General features: G+C 38.7%; 1 protein-coding gene across 1 annotated transcript; it reads right to left on the bottom strand.

Moving 5' to 3' along the window:
• Positions 1–1,124: 1,124 nt before the first annotated feature.
• Positions 1,125–21,148, bottom strand: ago1 (argonaute RISC component 1). Its single transcript, XM_087806320.1, has 19 exons — positions 20,608–21,148; positions 15,405–15,591; positions 13,521–13,641; positions 12,170–12,351; positions 11,115–11,251; positions 10,742–10,876; positions 10,577–10,664; positions 9,819–9,966; positions 9,617–9,736; positions 9,380–9,502; positions 9,171–9,304; positions 8,517–8,701; positions 8,293–8,452; positions 8,012–8,102; positions 6,159–6,353; positions 5,949–6,083; positions 5,768–5,869; positions 4,933–5,132; positions 1,125–4,521 (listed from the first exon to the last, which is right to left on the bottom strand). Exons 1-19 carry the CDS (start codon positions 20,630–20,632, stop codon positions 4,413–4,415), a joined length of 2,577 nt encoding a protein of 858 aa, XP_087662446.1. The 5' UTR covers positions 20,633–21,148; the 3' UTR covers positions 1,125–4,412.
• Positions 21,149–22,481: the final 1,333 nt, after the last annotated feature.

A 22,481-nucleotide genomic window follows, 5' to 3' on the forward strand; every position in this document is an offset into this window, starting at 1 on the left:
CTCCTCCTTACATCACTGATCTGATCCAGCCTTACACCCCAGCTCGGGCTCTGAGGTCTGTGGATCAGAATCTACTGATGGTTCCACGAACACGGTTCAGGACCAGAGGAGAGAAATCCTTCCAGGTTGTTGCTCCTAAGCTTTGGAACGATCTTCTCTCTCTTTGCGCTTGATGGATCTACTGACTCCTTTAAGAAACATCTTAAGACGTTTTTATTTGTTCAGGCTTTTCCTTGATTTTATGGAACTCCTGTTGTGTTATCAGTTTTATCTTGACCTTTAAAGTATATACTTTATTGAATATTGTTTTGATTGTTTAAGCGCTTTGTGACCCTTGTCTGGAAAAGCGCTATACAAATAAAAATTACTTACTTACCTACTTACCTATGGATAACTCCCCAAAGTTATCAATCAACCTCTGTATGTTTTGGACCGGAGGAGACCGGAGCCTATCCCAGTATCATAGGGCGTGAGGCACAGGACGCCGGTCTGTCGCAGGGCACACACAAAGACAGACAACCATTCACACACACTCTCATACCTATGGATAACTTCCCAAAGTTGTCAATAAACCTCTGGATGTTTTTGGACTGCGGGAGGAGACCGGAGTGCCCGGAGTTAACCCACGCAACACGGGGAGAACAACTACAACTCTTAATGTGTGTGTTCAATGTCATTAAATATATAAATGAACACTTAAATGTCATTTTTACCCATTCTCAAAATAAATAACAAGCCTAAAGTTTTTGGTAATAAGAGGATTTTAATTGATACATTTTTTCTCAAATTGTGTACTTGTATTGTCTGTTATAGGTAGTATATACTATATTTGTTTCATTTGTTTGTGAACGTTTATAACAATGCCACTCACAGGTACTGGAAAAAATGGCGTCTAAATGAACCTTTGTTTGGTTTATCGGATTAATTCAAAGTGACAGAAGTAAACACGCCATTTATGGACTTGCTCAAAACCTCCTTTAAACGGATTCTGAAATAATATTAACAACACTTACACATGCTGTCTGTGTAAATGATCCTCTTTGAAAGATTGACATCGTCCATCCTCTTGCTGTAAATAAACCAGGAACATTCAGACTCAGAAGAAGTGAGAGAAACAAGCAGGATATTAAAAAAAACAAATTTATTTTCTTCAAAAAATAACCATCCCCAACAACAGACTTTCCATACTATAACATAAAGAGCCAAACTTGTGTTTTCGTGTCCTTACATTTATTGGGAAGTGCTATGATAAGGACTGTTCTTGATCAGTGGCTTATGTATTGCTTAGTCAGACAGTGTGGAGTGAGGAGAGCAGCTTATCTCCACATGATCTACCTCCAGACCGACCGCTGTTCTCTCCTCACCCCATTTCTGCAAGGTGCTTTGTGGCTTCAGTGAGTGAGGACCTGCATCTGGAGAATTTCTTTTTTTTTTTTTTAAAAAACCTTTTTTCAAGCACAGGGGAGCCAACGGACGCCCCCAACTGTGAAAGGCCGGGCAACTTGTGTGCCGAACACATGACAGGTTTATATCATATACTTATACGCACAAATTACTGTGGACACAATGGATAATCAGTAAAATGCAAACAAAGGCTTTTTTCTTTTTTTTTTTCAAATGATGCAAGACCATCAACATGGTTTAAAAATGGTCTGATTTCTTGATTTTTTTTTTTTTTCTGTACAAAGGTTTCAACCGTCAGACAAGAATTTGAGGCGCTTTCAGGTCAACTGAGGTGGAGTATTTGAGACCGTTTTCACAGTGCCCTCTAGAGGATACACTGTTCATTATATTACTGACAATGAATAAAAGCGGTCTTTCTTTTTATATAACCATTACACAATCAAGGCAATACGAATGACAGGCAGTGGTGAGCGCGAGGCTCCTACCTCTAACAAACCACAATAAGTTGGCTCAGAATATCCAGTCATAAAAATATATAACTACATGCATTTCCCCCAACCCCCCACCCCCCAGACCCCTATAACTCCAGAAAGTGACTATATGTAACGGCAGGGAGTATTAACCAACAGTGGCCCAACCCTGTCTGATATAGCAACCCCCCCTACCTGTGCCGCCCATGCACACAGAGCACCAATAGGGATGGCTGACACAAGCTAGGGGATTGGGGGCAGAGACGACACTGGGAGAGTGCGCGATGGAGGCGATGGCAATGGCTTTCGCGTGGACTCGCGCCACTACAGCCTCGCTTTGACGACACATTTTTTTTAGGATGCGAGGAGTGTGTGGAACTGTGTGTGCTTCTGCTACTCAGGCGAGGAGTTGTGTCTGCCTGAAGACGGGTGAGAGCTCAAATAAAAGTCACGCACGCTTAGAGTTTGATCTTCGGATGCTGGAATGGTTAAGTGGTATAGGTCACCCAAAATTTCACTCATTTTCTACTCGCCCTCATGTCGACACCCTGGGATTACATTTTCTGTCTCGTTTGGAGTTGTAAGCCAAAATGTATGTCCATTTGACGGTGGCAAATTGGGCTAATATCACACTTCAAAACATCCAAATACCTCCATGCTACTCAACTGTCATGTCCCTCTTGTGACATTTCGACATGAGAAATTGTTAAAAAAAAATTAAACAAGTTTAAGTTTGGGCTTTTGGAGCAGAAGGTAAAAGGCTCCTGTGTTTGTCTTATGTGTCTTGATCTTTTAAAGTATATATTTTATTGGGTATAGTTTTGATTGTTTAAGCGCTTTGTGACCCTGGTCTGGAAAAGCGCTCTATAAATATAGATTACTTACTTACTTACTTACTTACCTACTTACATGCTATACAGACTAGAAATACTTTCGAGATCATCCAGTCTACTGCCTACACAGGGATCTTTCGCAATGTCATTTGTTTGTTTGTTTTTTTCAAACAATTCCTCTTTGACCTTGCAAACATTGCGGGGTAATAGGATGTTTTTAAGTGTCTTCTTGGATGAAGAAAATGGAGCCCCATTAGCAAACCCTCAAATGGACATTAAGTACTTTCCTGACTATAACTCCAAAAAGGAACAAATTACTCTGAAAATAAACCCTGAGTCGACATGAGGGTGAGTGGAAAACGAGGTGAATTTTCAAACTCGATCACACAAGGGGCCAAAATCTTATGGCACTCTAAGAACACATTCTATATTCACCAATTTGTCTTTAACAGTCTCAAATTCCCATCAAATTCCTTTCCTTCAGTTTTACTCCTTCAATCCTCAGTTCTACTCTCATTGGAAATCTCTGCACAATCAATAATCTCTGGTCTTTGTTTTAGCTTAATCACCCGCATATTTATGGGTCAGGATTCATCCGGATTTGATGTCGAACCAACCACGGGCCATGAGTTTGAAAGAATGGGTTAAGTGACTACAAACCTGCCTGAATTAAAGGAGGATTCTGCCTTTCATTCTACCGACGTTTTTGCTGAGGAAAAGCTATGCAATATTGACACCTGCCTTATAACAGACTATATCGCCCATAAAGAAAAACAACCATTGAGTAAATAAAAAGTGCCATTTGGATCATAAAGAGCGATGCATACAGAGACATAATATAAGAGAATTAAAAAAAGAAGTGCCCCTCTTCAACGTAGCGGCCACATGTTTGGCTGGTAATAATGCTGGTTTAGGTGCTTGGGGTGCAAGTATCATTTATACTGGTCTCTGTACAGCTTCTAAAAAGGCTCTCCGTATATATACGACTAGCCGACCAGCTTAAGAGTGTGGCAGGATTTCACTCATGTAACTAAGATATGCTACACCTGCCGCTTCACTCCCTGCTCTGGTGCTATATAAGACAGACGCCTCACTCGAACTAACAAATGTGCAGGACTGGTGGCACCTACATGGCTATCGCTAAGTGCTAATGTACCATATCTCGGACGCTTCAAGAAATGTAGAAAAAAATAACAATTAAAATCATTAAAAAAACAACATTATGAGACGTAAATCTTGTGCATGCAAAGCACTGCTGCGCTAGAGACACCCCCCCTGAAATGAGGGTTCTTGGAACACTGGCATGGGTAGAGAGGCAGCTTCGTGGTGGCAAGAACAAGTTTTTCTGCCATTTTTCACACCTACCGTATTGCATACTTTCACATGTAGGTGTGTAAAGGTAGCGCACAATACAATAATAATATATAAATGTAAAATAAAACGTGAAATGTCCAGGTAAAGTAAAAAAAAAAAATGCAATAATAATAATAATAACATTTAAATGTGTAACCTTTTGAGTGCATGAGGCTGTAGAGTCTGTACATGTTTGACAGATGGAGGGCTGACTCTTGGTAGAGGACGTCATGATAAGTGGGTAGTCTTTGGGGATAAGGGATGAGGATGAGGTGGTCTAGTGGGCTCTCGTTCCCCCTCTCTGGTGAAAAAATGAGGTGGAGGCGACGTTGGGGGCGATCGTGGGTGTCGCTTATGCGAAGTACATGGTCCTCAGGGTGTCATGGTGAATTTGAACAGCTTTGGCCAACGCTTGAGGGTCCCGGCCGTTGCTCTGACCCGATACATGGCTGCCCTCCCCACTGCAGGGACAAGAAGATACAGTGAGCTTATATGGAGAAAAAAAGTATGACAAAACATTTTTTTTATCTTTAAAAGAACAATCTTATTTTAATATTAAGTAGAATATTCTGTTTGTGCGGTTGAAGGATAGCTTTCAATTCAACCATTTTTCAATGCAGGTGTCCTGATGTAGAATTCGAAACAACTATCATATGCTAAAAACACAAATTACTAACATAAAGCTATGGACCTTAATCACCTTACTGTCTATTGATTGTGCTATAAAGTTTTAAAAAGATGCTTTGAAAGTGTGGTGTGAGTTACCATGGACACTACAAGTTAATACACGAGTGTTAGTATACTAGATCTACAACTCAGAGAAATATCGAAGTAAAAGGTGGTACGAATACAAAGAAAGTCATTCTTATTACCTGTCATGTTCTTTGTCGACCAGATGGTAGCGGGCACGGAAGGCCACGAGACGGGCATAGTATGCTGGTGCAGGGATGGACACAGAGCGGGTACAACGCACGTATGTGTGGCACAACTGGTAGGTAAGAATCTGCAACTCGTCGGCTGTGAAGCGATTGTCATCCCACAGGACGTAGTAGTGAGAAGGTCGACTCGTGCCCTTGAGAAAGAGAAATATTACTTTGTATGTAGTACTGGAAGTGTGTTCCAAATCTGTAAAATTGCAAGAGGACTTGTCCTTTCAGGGGGAAGTATAGTTCCACTAAAGCAATGCAGAAGTAGTAGAAGAAGTTTTTCTTTTACATTTCATCACAACTCTTGCAATAAAGAGCCAAAAATGAGATTAAACTAATTATAAATAGCTACATGGTGTTACATATTATTGTTTGTTTAAAGATGGACATGTATATCTATCAACAAACAAACTGTTTTACATATAATATACAAAAAAGAGTTATTAAAAATAAATTCTTCGGCACAATATAACATTTTGAAAATCTCTAATTCAAGACTTTAACATGTACATAATGACATCACGTTGACTGTTAAGAAAATCGCCAAATGCATTCACCAAAATAAGTATAATGATAATAAAATAATGGTACAAAGTGACTTAACACATGTTTTTAAAAGCAGAAGAACACATTAAATGATATCAAAACAGAAAGGTGAAGACAAAGAAAGGTTGTCAAAAATGTTCCAATACCAACACCTGCTACGACCTATGTTATGACAAAATAAACAAGACTATACCTCCCTAACTTACATTTTTTCTAAAGACATTAGAACCTTTACCTGTATCCCTGCATGGCTGCACAGGTAGAAGTCAAACTCAAAGGGATGAGTTATGCTGGTGTCCACTGTTGTCCCTGCAGGAATATTTCCACTTTTTCCGATCTAATAAAAGCCAACAGACACATTTCATAAACAAACAGCAATATTAAAAAGAGGGAGGATGAGGATAAAAAAAGCTGACCCGTTCAGACTTATCAGCACAGAAGAGGCGTGTGTGGTGGCGTTTTTGCACGACAATGTAGGTGATGCCTGGCTGATAATCCTTCTCCAGCTTAATGCACGCGTCTCTGATGGCGAGGAGCTCGTAATGGAGAATCTAGAAGATGTGGAGGAGAAGTCAAGATTCTAATATGTATGACACCATCATTCTAAGCGAATGAGCCCTGTGTACCTGTGGCAATTGCCCCTCGGGCACCCCATCCCTGTAGAAGATGATTCGAGTGGGCTTGAAGCGAGTCGACTTGTAAAACTGAATCAGCAGCTCTCGCACCATGTAAGACAAATCCTCAATGATCTCCTGCCGAGGCCGCTGGACTCTGACTGTGGCACAGTATCTGCTGGGATGGGCGTCCATACTGCCTACCACCTAGAGAAAAGTACACAGATATTATTGTTGATTTAATTCCATAGGCCTTGATAAGAACATGTAGGGTTTTCTAATGTTCAGCCCTGAAATTTCACCAGATTGCATCAGCTTAATATTATTGTTTTTTAAGGGGTTTTTTTCAAGCACATGTAGTCATGATGACACAGACAAAACTGCAGTTCTATCTCGTCCCCTCGCTCTGTGTTTGTGACGCAACGGTGTGCTGTATCGCTTAGCAACAACACAGCCAACCACCGCCGCGATGAGACAAAGACGGCGGAGAGATGACGTAATTTCCTGTTTCTAACATGGTCTATTCATTATTGACCATTAGTCTTTCTTAGTAATGTTGATGACAATGGTTTTCTTCAATAACAATGGTACCTTTTTTAGTTCACATGTGTGTTTCTGGTGAACTTTAAAATGTATTTTTATTCCATTAAAACGTACTCATCATTGTAAATATTTGCTATATTATTGACATTTTTTTGTTTTTATTTAGCCAAAATAAAAAAACAACATTTTAATCAAACTCTATCTTAAAATTGTTTATTCATTTGGAAAATACCTAAATATCTTATAATTGAAATTAATGATTTAATAAAAATTATTAATTGCTTTGAAAAAATGTTTCCAAGTTGATGAATGAATAAATATATAAATATATAAATAAATAAATTCAACCATTCAATATTCAATATTCTGCAGTTGACCTTCATGCATAATCTGGACCAAAGAGGAAACTTCACTGACGTTATCTCGATTTATCTTTCCTTTCATTAGTATTTTACATTGTTGTTTTTGTGACCAACATAAAATAAAAATGAAAACAGCAAAAATACATTAAGTTGATTCCCACACCTTTTGAGCCAAATAAGTTCTACAAATAAACTGCTGCGTGCGAGGTTTGATTTAAAAAAAAATGTAATTACGACAATATCAAACAAGCCTTCATTCATAGATTTTTGTTGCTCAATAGCAGGAGCTCATCATGTGACTCATTTTCAGATGGAAATAGACTAGATGCCTCAACAACCTGTTTTGCTACTCTCGACTATCACTCCTGTCTTCTCCAGAGTTTACCAGATAATAAGCTGTTCCACCAAACATGACGGCAGTTAAAATATTACCTTTTTTTAAATACACATTCAGAAAAATAATAATAATAATAATCTCTATTTATATAGCGCCTTTCTAGACCAGGGTCACAAAGCGCTTTGACAGCCATTCACACATACTGATGGGAGTAGGCTGCACCACATAGCGATCAATCGCAACTTATTAATTTCATTAACTAAATACCATAATTTACTTCTTGATGTTATTGTCTTCCGTGATGTCAAAGTCAGATTCTGGATTTGATGAATGTGATTCGATGAGGACTAAGCCCTGACCGCCCATTTTTTTAAATTCGGTTTGCCGTTTGGTCGGCCCAAATCTTAGTAGATTAAGGTAAATGTTGGTGACCAATAATTATGCCAGAGTAGAATGTTTACTACAAACAAAGTGAAAAAGGAAAAACATGTTGATAGACCTATCAGACTGATGCTTCCCGTTAAAGACAGTTGGATGAATACACTTTTTGTTCTGCCAGTGACCTTGACTGTAACCAGAGTGTGGCCCCCTTTGTTAAAACAACAAGAACTTTGAAGACTTACAGCAGTAATGGAGGGCTTCTTTCCATCTCCAGCAGGAGGGTGTGTGACATCTGCCCCCAGGAAGATAACTGGCTGCTGGAATACAGCGGACCTAAGAACAAAGTGTCATATATTAACATCAATCGTTGTTTGTGGGAAAAAAGGAATCAAGAAAGTAATTCATTATTATTTGTAAATAATAATAGAACCAAGGTCACAAAGCGCTTAAACAATCAAAACAATACACACTTAAAAACAAACTTTAAAAGTAAGAAAGAGCTCTACATCATGATAACAATTACCGTTGGTGAGGGACCAGGATGTTGTTGATGCCTCCCAACTTCACATTGATCTTCAGACACAGGTTGGAGAGAGTCTGAGGTGACGTCTTCACTACGTTCTTCACCTGGACACACTGGGTTGCCATGCCCAGGAGCGTGTCGCCAACACGCTTCACCTCAGCTGGACATGACATGCACAAACATTAGCCACTTTTATATGGAAATATGGAAAAATGATTTCCTACCATATACAGGAGTTTTTCCTGGCAAGATGACGATGATGAGCTGCAGCCCGGAGTACGTGTTCTTCAGGTGTCTGAACATTGGTTCCACGCTGTCTGCACCCTGGGCGTATTTACAGAAGCAGGGCTGGCCTTGGATCGGCATCCCAGCATCCTTTGAGATCTTTCGTAGCTGGTCTGTGAAGTTTCTGAGTTAAAGAAAAAATAAAATAAAAAATAATTAAGTTGTTTTTCTTAAAAATCCCATGATGAAATACATCGGCGTTAAGTGTGTTCGTAATTAGCATAATTAGAATGCCACTAAAATACAAAAAAAGGAACACATAGTGAAATGGTGGCGACTTTACTGCAACTGCTACGTAAAAGTTTAAAGTGACAGTTCACCCAAAATTAAAAAAACACTCATTGTATTTACTCACCCTAATAATAATATGGGTTGGGTTTATTTATATGTAATTATTTAATATGTTCTGACTCTTTTTAGAGTCAAAGACAAACATGTTTATCCACTTGAATGACGCTCAGTGGTCTTTCGCTTCATCTTCCTCCAAAATGACGCAAATGTTTGGGTGAACTAACCCTTTAAGAACTTTCCAAATTAAAGCAAGACAACAAAGCAACCTATCAAATTGGTTTCATGCATTATCTGGAACTCACTTAAGCACTTCTTCTCTGCACTGTTTCTGCGGAGCAAAGCAGGCGATGGCCCACACTTTGATCTCAATGCCGTTGTAGAACTGCTTCCCCCTCATGTCCCAAACTCCTTGATTTGGGGTGGCTATGGCACGGTTCTGAGAACAAGATAATATGTTGATATTTATTGCAATCGGAAATTCATTCATTTAAATACGTTCATATGTAATTACCCGTCCTCCGTACTGAAGTATGGGAGCTGGTAGCACCCTGCCCGTCACCTCAGCCATGTCGTCTTTCACTTTGATCCCAAACTCCTGGATGTACGGATCCAGATTAAAGTTGGCATTCTTCATCTGTGGAGAGAAGTTCTATTAGAAATGTTCTGTGTCTCCCAAAAACACATTTTGACTGCAATTATGAAACTTTTTTTTAATGATTTTCTTTATCATTTCAATTGTGTGACGGACCAGTCTGCTGATCTCCTCTTGTCTGTCGGGCGCAGAGCGAGCTGTGGCTTTTATCATGGTGGACGTCTGGTTATCTGTCAGCTTCTTGATGCACCTTTGACCCGCTACAATGTTACAAACCTGGGACAAGAAGATCAAAAAAAAATCACTGTTGCGTTCATAATAGTGACAATCATCTGCTGTGTCATTCATTCTTTCTCACCTCCAGCGGCAAGTAAGTGTGCTTCTGCTCCTGCCCCACCTGTAGGCATGGCAGGTGAGGGTACTTGAGCTGAAGGTTGTACTTCTGCTTGAAGTACTGGGCCACTGTACATTCTACTGTCTGTCCACTCTCAAGTTGTAGGGGAAACCTGAAGGGTTGAAGGTATGAAATGTACAAACACAGTTTGATAAACATTTCGAATTACGACAAAAAAAAGCAAACATTGAAGCAAAAGTAACTAGTGATTTTCTGTTCTATAGAGTGAGAATTAAAAAAAAAAATAAAAACAAAGAATGCACCCTTTTGACCCCTTCTATTATTGTAAATTATATTATTATTGTATTGGTCCCGCCAAAAAGCCTGAATTGTGGGGGGTCATAGATGGCAAGTACTGTGTAATGTGAAGAACATATAGGGATCAAAGTTCATTCACATTTCTTTATAGGAGTCTCACAAAAAAAACGATGTGTTTCAGCATTAGTTCAGGAACTGTTTCTAAGTCTTAACATCAAAGATAAAGCTTGGATTCAAAAATCATTTTTGTACATTTATTCATATTTTTTCATAGTTCTTGCCCCATTTAAAGTGGAAATTCCAGTTTCCTTTATTAATTAAAACTTTAAGGGACCTATAATGTTAATTTTGAAAATGTAAACCATCTTTGAATATGGGTAAGACAAACACTCAGGGCTCTTGTTTTTTTAAAAAACCTTAGACGACCTGGATATTACTGTGGACATAAGAAGTCTTCATCTTACGTCTGGTGGCTTGCAGGACGTCGAGTGACATTGCATACGCGGTACTTTCTCTTCATTTGGCCACAGTGAGTCACCTCCACCTTCAGGCCTGTTCAAGAGAATAGCCATTGGGAGATCAAACTAAAACATACATTCTTTTTTTTATTATTATTCTTGGATACCCACCTTTAATCTCCTTGGTGAACCGGACCCTTTGTGAATCAGTGAGAGTTTTGGGTTGCTCATCAATATTGCGGATATCCAACACCTCGCACATGAATTCAATTACTGGCTGGGCTTTGTAGAATGCAGTTGCGGACACTAGAGGAAGATAGAGGGCAGAAGATAGTTTAATATTAGTGTTAAAATGAAATAATATAAAGTGTTTTAACATAAGTATTAATGATTTCTTTGTGTGAGGGTATTTCATTTCCCAGACGACCCTTTGAATCATGTTTTTTTAATCACATCACGAACGCTGTGACTGTCTCATCTGGTTAGTCATGCAATGCCAGTAAATACTCCCGGACTGATCATAGTCCGTCGGGAGAGGACTAACCGTCAATGTTTAGCATCATCTTCCACATGGCAGGACGCACGGACTGATGGAAGCCGAACCACACTTCCCTCCCACCACCGAGCGGGTGATAGTATCCCTCAGGTGGGGAGAAGAATGACCGGCCCACTGGAGTGTACCTGGTTGGAAAAGAAAGAAGAGTTCTTTGATAAGTGACTCAACTAAATGAATGACCTCATGTGATCCAATCCAGTTGACTCACAAGAGTTCTGGAAATACCAAACAATGACACAGAACAAAACTCTACTGCTGAAGTTGTCTTCATTTAATCCCATTTTATATTTATAATTAACTCACTATAATTCAATATTATATTGTTTTTGTTGTTTTTTACCAAAGTGTGTTGTTGTCCCTTGATATTATGAACTTTTTTTGTTTTTATAATAATTTGATCTATTTAAAAAAATAAATAGATAGATTACAAAATCAATTACAAATGTGACATCCTTATCTACGCAAAGGAGAAGACAGCAGTACACGATTATTTTGGGGATAAAATAACACTAAAATGTCAAGAAACGGCAAAAACCATCATAGATACATTCAGGAAACGCCCTTCAGGGGTTTTGAAAACTGCTATAGTTTTTACTGATTATCTTTATTAATAAGAAAAAGGTGATTCTTAAATCATATTTAGACTAAAATAAATAAAGGAAATCATGATCATATTATTATGTCTTCAGGAAAAGACCTGAGATGAATCAAAAACAGAAGAGACATCTGCTACAGTTCAATTTGACATGCACATCTTATTTTGTGACTCTGATGCTTCGAGCAAAGACATCTTGATGTAGAATGTGAGAAAGAAATACTTAACAGTCTAAACAATGACCTCAGACCAGAGGTATTTCACATTGCATTTTGAAAAAGAAGTTTCCATCTTAGATCATCCACTTGCTTGTCAGACAATACTCCTTTTCCGCCAATTATTTCTATCCTTACGCTTTACAGCTATTTGATTATAGACATTCCTCATACATCTAAAAATAGGTCTATCCTTTGGGTCAAACAAACACATAAGGAGAATTTATATTTACCTCATAGAGGCCAGGTGACGCATGGCCACATCCAAGGCTTGGACTGAGTCAAGAGGTACTTGAAGTCGCCCACTAACCAGGGTCTCTTGTAGCAACCGCCATGACACTTTAGCCAGCCAACGGATGGAGACCTTGAATATTCTGTCCTTCCCTTCACCGGGGATCGTGACTTCAAAATCCACCTGAATTGACAGAAGAATGTCAATCATTTGCTACAAGAGGAAATACAAAATAATATTTACAATGCAATGACAAGCTTTATGTTAGTGGCCGAAAACAAATTAGGAATTTAACTACTGCACATACTTTGTAAAGTTTCTTGAAGTGATAGTTCAACCAAAGAACTTCACAAACCCTAATCTCACCCTAATATCGACTGCGGGTTGGGATTATTCCGTGCTTTTTTACCTAAAAACATCTAAATACCTCCATGGTGTTTGTCTGTAACGTCCATCTTGTATTGAAGCATCATCATGAGTTGTTAAATTAAACAAGTCTTTATTTTAAGCTTGTTTTTAGCAGAAGATTCCAGGCTTTCAGCATAAATCTAGCGCATATGCACAGACAAATGTCATGTGTTTCAAATAGAATAAAATATTGTCCAAGCTGGAGCTGAGAGACTGGAAACTGCAACAAAATTATTATATACAGACATGTATTTTTTTCTGAATAATTTCTCTTGTCGAGGCTTCAATACAAGATGGACGTTACAGACGAGCACGATGGAGGTATTTGATAATATTTTCAATTGTGTCTTTTTGGAGAAGAAGATGAGTGAGCTCTAATATTTTAGCTCTAAAATTTATTTTTTTCCACATTTTTTCTCCAAAAAGAGACTCTGAAAAGAATTCCAATCTGGCGACATGACGGTGAGAGGATTTAAATATCAATTAAATATATATGAATATAAAGTAGTACAATATCAAACTCCTTTGAACGTATAAGATCACTAGGTACGTTTATAACGTACTAGATTACTGGGTAAGTTTATAACTTATCTCTATCACTCTCTGTGCCACTGCCACGCTGTGATTTACTCATTGTTGAGTTGTTTTTTTCTCTAATATAGTCTTACTTTAACTGTGAAGTGTCTGGAGATAACTTTATCATGATAAAGACACTTTAAATAAAATTGAATTGGTGGTTAGCTAACTCAACTCTTCCATGTGTTAGCTCTGCTTACTACCGCCACCTGCTGTTCAACGGCGCTCATGGCAAACAATGAGGTTCTGAAATGATATAGATTAATATAGAGGGGCTTGGTGGATGTCTGATGTCTTTCACATTTTTCAAACAAGCAAATTATTAATGAAAATCTCCAGTTAGAGGTTAAACAGGTCCAAATAGTCACCTTTTCACTACCAATAGGAAGCGCTAGCACCGTGTAGATGTTCTTCTTGCCGTCATACACTGGCTTCCTGTCGCCAAAAAGCTGGGGTTTGAAATGTTGGACCATGTATTCCACCACCTCCCTGTGAGAAGACACACACACAACAAAGTGTTATAAGCACCGCCAATTAAACACCGTTGGGAGACAAAGAGGTTGCGGCCATCAATTATTGTCATCTCCGGATCAGAAAGTTCCATTGTGAGGGGGGGTGAGATCTTCTCCAAGTGATAGAATATCGATCCTGCAGGATGCAGCTGTTGATGGCAATATCTCATGGTCACGGGGGGAGAGGCGAGGACAAAAAGAGTTGGGGTACAAGCGGGAGATCTCTCCCTTGGCCTTCACTAAAGTGTGGGGGACGAGGTCAAACTCTCAAAAGGAAAGGTCAAAGGGCTTGAACCCTTTTGTCTGAAACCTTGGAAGCACAAAATCAGAAAAGACTGGAGACTCTCTAAATATTAAATAGGTAAAAATAACTTTATAGTTCATCATTTAATTTTGACTAAAGCAGACAAACCAAAAGTATTTCGATGTTTTATAGACATGAACAGGTAAATAAATCTTAAAATATATGTCAATATTTGTTGAAAAACTGCATGTATTATCAGACTTTTGCAAGTATGTTGAACACTATACTTTGATAGTAGAGAATTTATTAAAATATTGTAGTAATATCAATACACTTAAATATTGCGATATTTTTCCTCGTGATACAAGAGCGTCTGATAATTTTCGTCCTCAGCAGCCAAAGGAACAGTGAAAATCTGGCAATGACTGAGGTCGAGAGGATACAGTCAATTCCAGCAACTTTTAAAGCTTAAGTTTGGAAATATTTTGGTTTCACAACAAATGAAAGCAGTTACGACTTTGTCAAGAATATGGTCTATAAATTGAGGCAACACCTCAATTTATATCAACTCCGAAGCAAGTCTGTCACAAGCGTTCAAATGAACTATTCGCCGATTTTAGTCCATGAACTACGTAAGTTAATGCTTTTTTCCCCCTAAATAATGTTGCACTTTTATGAGGTTATTACTAATGCTTTTTATGTGTATTGCAGTTGCAGCTGCAGTGTAAGAAGACTTGTGCACTCTGATGTTGTTTCCTCACTAAAGGCATTATTATTATTATTATTATTATTATTATTATTATTATTATTGTTATTATTATTATTATTATGGCCACACAAGTTATCTTTCTGTGATGCAACAGCTCTTTATACTGCATTCCTGCATAATGGTTTCTTTAAATCATCAATATGTAACTCTGGTGGAATGATTGACTCCACATGGTTCTCATTCCTGGGAGTCAAGGGGCTGCTGAAGCATCATTAGCTCATTATAGCTTCATTAGCTGCATTACTGTGTGTCGATCATTGATATAATTGCGACTCTCAATGTGAAGTAGCTGCTGGCTGTGGTTGATCCTCCGTGTTTGGTTTTTCATGTTGTCTTTACTAACTTTCGATGCAAGTAAGTGTTTACTGTTGCCTTGGAAACCACAGAGACACATAGTCCGAGTGACATTTTTATATAGATGCGCTGATGTCGTGCTCATTTGATAATGCTCTAAACAACTTAATGACAGTTCAAGGTTTAGATCTACGTAGTGTATAAATAGCCACAAAGTAGTTATGGAGATTCATTCAAACAAGACTACCGAAGGCCTATGTTTGAAATAAAGGATTGGAATCTTTTTTTTTTCATCGTTGGAGTAAAGATTTAGTTTTAAATTGTTGACGTCATGACACATAAGAGCACTATTTGGCCTTGCATATGACACACGCTCTTTGGATCGATTGATAATAAAACAAGCAAGGATTCAGTCCAAAGAAAGACCTGTTACCTGTTAACACGTCTGGGGCACTTGTCGGGCTTGATATCGACCTCATAGTGGAACACGTCCATCTTTGGAATCTCAACCTCAAAGTAGTTGGCCAGCAGCTTGATGGGCTTGCCCACGGTGCCCATGCCCGGCCGGCGTGGGGCATGGAACACCTGCTGCAGGGGTGGGGGGAAGGCCCCCATGGGCACTGGAGAAGCAGAAACGACAAGGTTATCAGAAACAAATGGAATACGTTAGTGTGAAAAGGAGGAAGCAGGAAATGAAAGTTGGGGTGAAGGGTGAAGTGAAAGACACAAACAGATAAAACGGAAATATATGACGGAGAAGAAACAATGGTGTGGAAAACATAAGTCAGCTAATTTGGACATCCTTAGGATATGAGAATTGGTAAATTTCAATGGAACAGGCGTAATTATAACTTTGGAATTCTTCAATGAAATAAGGTTTTAGACAAAAAACTTCTCTGTCCAATTGCTAAAAATTTTAAAGAAAAAATCCAAGCAGAAATCAGAAAAAGTGATGAGTAAGTAAGTAAGTAATTTGTATTTATACAGCGCTTTTCCAGACCAGGGTCACAAAGCGAGAGTGTTATATGTTCTTTTTGGTTTTTTATTTAAAAAATTTGAAGCTTTACACTTTGTTATACCGAAGTGTTCACAGTAAAGAAATAGAAAAACATATTTCATGGCTGATAAAGAATTGTATGTCCAATCACGTTGGGAAGGGTCTGAGAACCAAACTGAGAACTAAACTGTGATTATTTGAATTAGGATATTATTAGATAAGAAATTTGATGCAAGTAAATTGTTAAAATAGTCGAATGAATAATAAAACTACTTTTGATTTCGACTGCACTCACTACATGGAGTTGGTGCACAGAAAGACCAGCATAATGAACGCCCAGCATGACATTCTTTCAAAGCGCTCGCGTCGACACTTCGAGATAACTCATATTATTCCCATCCTCTTGTTAGTGTCATCGATGACTCTCAAACGTCCCCTTCCCGAGCCACTTATGTCAGCTTTTAACGACCGATAAAGAGAGCGCTACAAGACGAGGTGGAGTTGTAAATCTTCCCGTTCCCTTAGGAGGATCTTCAACTTAATCAAGTGTTTCGACTCAATCGTACCAGGGGCCAAAATGGTTCCACAGTTTAAGTCTCGGGGCCGAACAAAATTCACCATTAACGAACTGTGTCCTTCACCAAACACTGCCTTTCCTTCAGCATTTTACTTTTATTGGAATTCTCTGTTTGATTGATGACATCCATCATCTTGTTCCTTATCTTGTCTCAAACACAAGCATCTTAATATGTCACCATATCAACCAAAACATTAATCTACTTTGATTTTGAGACAATTAACCAAAATTCCACCTAAAAATTAGTTGGCGGGCCGGATATGAGTTTGAGGCAATATGAGGCACGTTTAACTTAATCTATTGATGCTTCAAAGGACTCTTTTTTGTCATCGTCATCCAGAGTAATTGATCACATATAAAGTACTCCAATCCAAAACTGTGGTAGGCGTTAGGGGGTGTCAGAAAGTTGTAAATTGATATATCATACGAGCCAACTTGTGACCTTTCTGTGTGGAGTTTGTATGTTCTCCCCGTGTTGCCTTGATTGAGAACTTTGGGAAATGTTCCATCGGTATGAGAGTGTGTGTGAATGGTTGTCTGTCTTTGTGTGCCCTGCGGTCCTGTCCAGGGTGTCCCCTGCCTCTCACCCTATGATACTGGGATAGGCTCCGGTCTCCCTGCGACCCCAGTATGGGACAAAGCGGTAGACAATGAATGATGGAATATGAAAGTTTCCGATTAAACCTGAACCCACCACCTGTTTTCCCCCTGTTATCAAGTAGCTTGTGGCTAGCTAAGTGAGCAGGAAACAGACTGGTTTCAGACCAACAGCCGGGGAATAAATATGCTCCTAAAAAAACTGAGATGGTAATCTAGAATTAGAGTATATAAGGCAACATATATCAAGTATTGTTACGTAGCCAAACATAAAATGTTTGCAAGAAATAATTAAAAAATAAAGTTTACAGGTGTCAAAAAGTCAGGAAATACACTCCAAAATGTAATGTTGCTGTTAGTATTGTAAAGAATTTGCGGAGTTTGGCAAAGGGGGTCCCCGGCCATAGGCTAATGGTGTTTTGGGGTGGGGGCCATGGAATGGTGAAGTTTAAACACTATGTTACTCAGCCTTTTTCTTCGAAAGAACCAAAGAGGTTCTCATTTATCTCAAGGAAATGTAGTTTCTGTAACTTTTCCTGGGTGTGTTATGCCTCTAAACACAATAAGCTAGGATATAGTGAGCATAAGATGTTTGTCTTCAGATTTGATTCCGAGTTTTTGGGGTTCCTTCCCCCTCGGAAAATGTGCCGTCAACATGACCAGTAAAGTCAACAGGCTGCAGCACGGCGTCATCACTTGCGAACGCAACTTGGTCAGCCTGGGTGTCAACGTTGAGGGGTCCCTAAAAACTCTGCAGTGACTCTTGCTTAAAAAGAGGCCCTATGCCTTAACCTCTGGGTCCCCTGAGAATAGCCCTCCTCCACAACAACAAAGACCCCAGCTGCCCGGCTGCTCACACACACACACACACACACACGATGTACGGCGTAGGGAGTGCCGGTGCTTACGCCGAAACACACTCGTACACACAAACGCAGGGGGGCCCTCCGATACATTCCCAGCCTCACCATGGAGACACCACGGCAACACGGCATTGTCATGGATATCAGGGAACCGGTGTGAAGGGGGGGACGCGTGAGGAGATGGGAGGAGGAGGCAGGTTGCCGCTATGGTCACGGCGCGGAAGACCTTGGCCTTTGTGGCTCTTCAAGTTCCAAAATTTGAGCAAAAGAGACACGGATTGCCAAAAACTAAAATAGAAGTGCTTTAAATAGAATGTTTGGAATCCCTACTATCAAAAATGCATTAGCTGTGAAACACACGGGCGACTCAGCATACGTGCGTCAGAGTGTAAAACACACATCGGTTTTGATCCATGGTTAAAAAAAAAAAAAAAGGAACGACGTGGTCAATGTGATGACCATTCACTTTGAAAATGTGTTTGTAAACGTGTGTTTTTTGTAGTGTTTTGATCCTTGAGAATCCCAATAAAAAACACAGTCTTGCCAGGGAAGGCAGATGGCGGGGAGCTAAGCCAGGACTCGCTCGCACATGAGACAATAGCCGTCGTTCCTGAACGGGCGGCAAGACTTAATGCTGCTCTCCACGCTGAGGCCAGTCATCGGCGAATAAGTGAGGACGCGCATTTATGTTGACGTATGTACGTAGGTCCTCGATGGGGCAGTTGGAACTATTAAGAAGTTATTTCTATAAATACATATTTTTCTCCATTTGCATCAAATTTTGCATCATGCCCTCAATGTGACCTCTTAAGAGATCTTTTAATCACTTTCACTTCCTTATTTTAGAGCGATTCGAAATATAGAAATACAACTTTAAAACATCATGGGCCGCCAACTTTTAAAAAAAGTGGATTATTGGGGAAATGTTTTTGAGTAATGATTAAGGATTTGCTGCAATACACAATAACATTAATTAACATCAATCCATTGCAGACATTGAAAGGGTCTTTTTAGTCAATAAACCAAACCTTTAATTCAACAATTTAAGTATCCCTCAAAGAGACGAATAGTTGGCAAAAGCCACAGGTTTAAACAGATGTATTTATGATGTCATTTCTAAGACATATTTGAAAGAAAATAATTGAACAACTTTTGGAAGAGACAGGGGTCAATTTTTGAAGTCCCTGATCTGAGGCCAAGGTCCTGTTAATTAGGCGTCCATTCTTTTACCATAATGAGTGGGCTCGATGAATAATTGGCTGTTGAACGTGACCTAAACAGGGCGACAGCCTTAATCATGGAAAATCATAAATCATCACACTTCAGACACAAGAGCAGACTGAGATGAGAGCCCCTCACACTGTTGACACTTGTCTACGCCATACTTAAAAATATATATTTTTTAAAACAAGCTACTCATCTGTGAAGGTTTGGCGATGGTAATGACAGTGTCATTTCATATCAGTGTATGACTTCATAACCAACTTTGACACAGACAAAAAAAAGGTTTAAAATAGACACATCAGTAAAAACAATCGTATTACTAAGTAGTAATAACACAATAAAACACTAATCTTATTCAAATCACTTTCAGTTGAACGCAGAGAAAAACATCAAAAAGTTCAATATTCAAGTATACATAAAATAAAGTACATGGATAAGGTAGAACAAGTAAGAGGACTAAGTACCAAGAAGACACATGAGCTTTACTTTTTAAACTTTGTACACCCAATAAATAAAAAATAACCCTTTAAACTGCATGTTGCTATACAGTCGGTCAGATAAGTAAGTAAAGTATAGCGCTTTTCCAGACCAGGGTCACAAAGCGCTTAAACAATCAAAACAATACTCAATAAAATATATACTTTAAAGGTCAAGATAAAACTGTTAACACAACAGGAGTTCCAGAAAATCAAGGTAAAGCCTGAACAAATAAAAACGTCTTAAGATGTTTCTTGAAGGAGTCAGTAGATCCATCAAGCGCTTAGATCGATATGTTTATTATAGTATTCAATTCAATCATCTTTTGACTCCATGTCAATTATGTGTTTGAATGTTACACATCTGTATCCTTTTTCAACACATTTAAAAAAAAAAGAAAAGATAACGTTTAAATGAGCATCCATTTATCTATGAGAAATAAACTTTTGAATAAGAAATCCATCAATGAACAATATTTTAAAACTAGAAACTTGAATTTTAAACGCCACAAAGTATTATTTTTTAAATTAAAATAAGAAAATACATTTTATTAATAAAGCTTCTATGATTATTAAAATAAGTCGTCACTAACACGAGACTATGATGAAACCGGATCTATAGAGACATATAAAGCTGTTTATTTGAATCCTAACAGGGAACAAGGAGCTGTCAATAGATGTGCAGACAGATGCTGGTCCTTGAAGGCGGGCTTCACCTCATCATCCCTGGCCACAGATTCCCACGACCTCCCGAGCCCTCCCTCAACTGTCTCCAAAAAAACCATCTAAAACTCCTTTCCCTCTTCATATCTAACTCAGGGATGCGTCCTCGTTTTTGTTCGGAGACGACAACACCAACATGTGACCATCGGTGAACCAGGACAAGGAGAAAATCCACCTACCAGCGCCAGACGGTCCCGGCTCCATCCCATCCACTTAGCGGGTGCGAAGCTAGCTATTCCAGGGGCGCTGTGTGGGCAACCCGCCGGCCCCAAAGAGTCTACAACAGACTTCCTTCCAGCCCCCTCCTACCCCGGCGTGTTGTCTTCAATCGTCTGGGCAGCAGCACTCACTCACACCCCCCTGACCCCCCAGTACCAGAGCCACCCCAGAACCCGAAGGACCGAGCGGAGGCTAACGGCGGTAGCTGCCGAGCTGCTGGAGGTTTTCAAACGGTTCCGGAGAGAGAGATGCTGGTCCAGACGTCCTGCTGCAGCCGGTTAGACGGCGGTGTCGGGGGGGTTTTGACTGGCGGTCTGGGGGACCCCTGCTCAGTGTTCTTCTGGCAGGATTGTTGGAACAAAAAAAAAAGGCCAGCCCATCAACCCCCCCCCAAAATTGTGAAACTTCTTCTGTGCGATGAAAAACTGCATGAAGAACTATTGATAAACTTACTGACACAACCCAGTGGTCGAATGATGCAACTACAATGCAGATTTGCCCCATAAAGTGCATTATCCTCAGAAATAAATTTCTGTTCTATATTTTACCTTTATGAATTTATGGAAAAATGCTGTATTTCCTTTGGCTATTGGAAAAAAACTATTTATTCAATATCAATATCAATAAAGTTTTACCTTACCTTACCTACCATCGAAATTATAATCTTTGGGGGTTTTATGTTATACAGACAAAAAGGCAACATTTCTTTTTTCCAAATATAATAAATACAAGAAAAATATGTATTAGTGGATCAATACCCAATATAATAAACAATATAAGCAATAAGGTATATAAGACATAATATACGCGACTCACAACAATATGATTTTATTACTGTCTTTAACGGTGCTCAGGTTGATTCGTGTTGCGCCTCTTGAATACAATCTTCCTCTCTCTTTGCGCTTGATGGATCTACTGACTCTTTCAAGAAACATCTTAAGACACTTTTATTTGTGCAGACTTTTCCCTGATTTTCTGGAACTCCTGTTGTGTTATCAGTTTTATCTTGACCTTTAAAGTATATACTTTATTGAATATTGTTTTGATTGTTTAAGCGCTTTGTGACCCTGGTCTGGAAAAGCGCTATACAAATAAAAATGACTTACTTACTTACTTACTTATTACTGTCTTTCACTGTGCTCAGGTTGATTTGTGTTGCGTCTTTTGAATAATACTATATTAATATAAGAAAATAAAGTAATATTGTCGTGAGTCACGTTTATTCTTATATACTTTATTGCTTATAATGTTTATTATATTGGGTATTGATCCACTAATACATATTTTTCTCGTATTTATTATATTTGTAAAAAAAAAATGTTGCCTTTTGTCTTTATTACATTAAATCCCCAAACATTTCTAATTTCGATGGTAGAAAAAATATTGGGGATATTGGGGATTTAATGTAATAAAGACAAAAGGCAACTTTTTTTTTACAAATATAATAAATACGAGAAAAATATGTATTAGTGGATCAATACCCAATAGGCCAGTGAGGTCGTCCCCTCCTGACCCAGAGACAACAAAGGGGTTAACTTAAACACGTTTGTTTTCGGGCCTTTCGGGTCACCTTGACCCTGATATAAGACAGGGGTTAAATGTATTTTTTATATATTGTATTGTAGTGTTATATTAATACTAAATAATTTAATTTAATTATCCTTTTTGCCATTGAAATATACGATATTTTAAATGAAATACTCTCCTAAATATTTTTTGCTTGTACCTGTATTTTCTTTTTTTTTCTTTCTTCTATTTAAAATTGCTTAGGTTTCATTTTATTTTTTATATATTTTTCCCTGACTCTACTTCCTTTTTAAATATACATATTTTT

This window comes from Callionymus lyra, chromosome 13 (assembly GCF_982586985.1).
Source record: "Callionymus lyra chromosome 13, fCalLyr1.hap1.1, whole genome shotgun sequence".
NCBI lineage: Eukaryota > Metazoa > Chordata > Actinopteri > Syngnathiformes > Callionymidae > Callionymus > Callionymus lyra.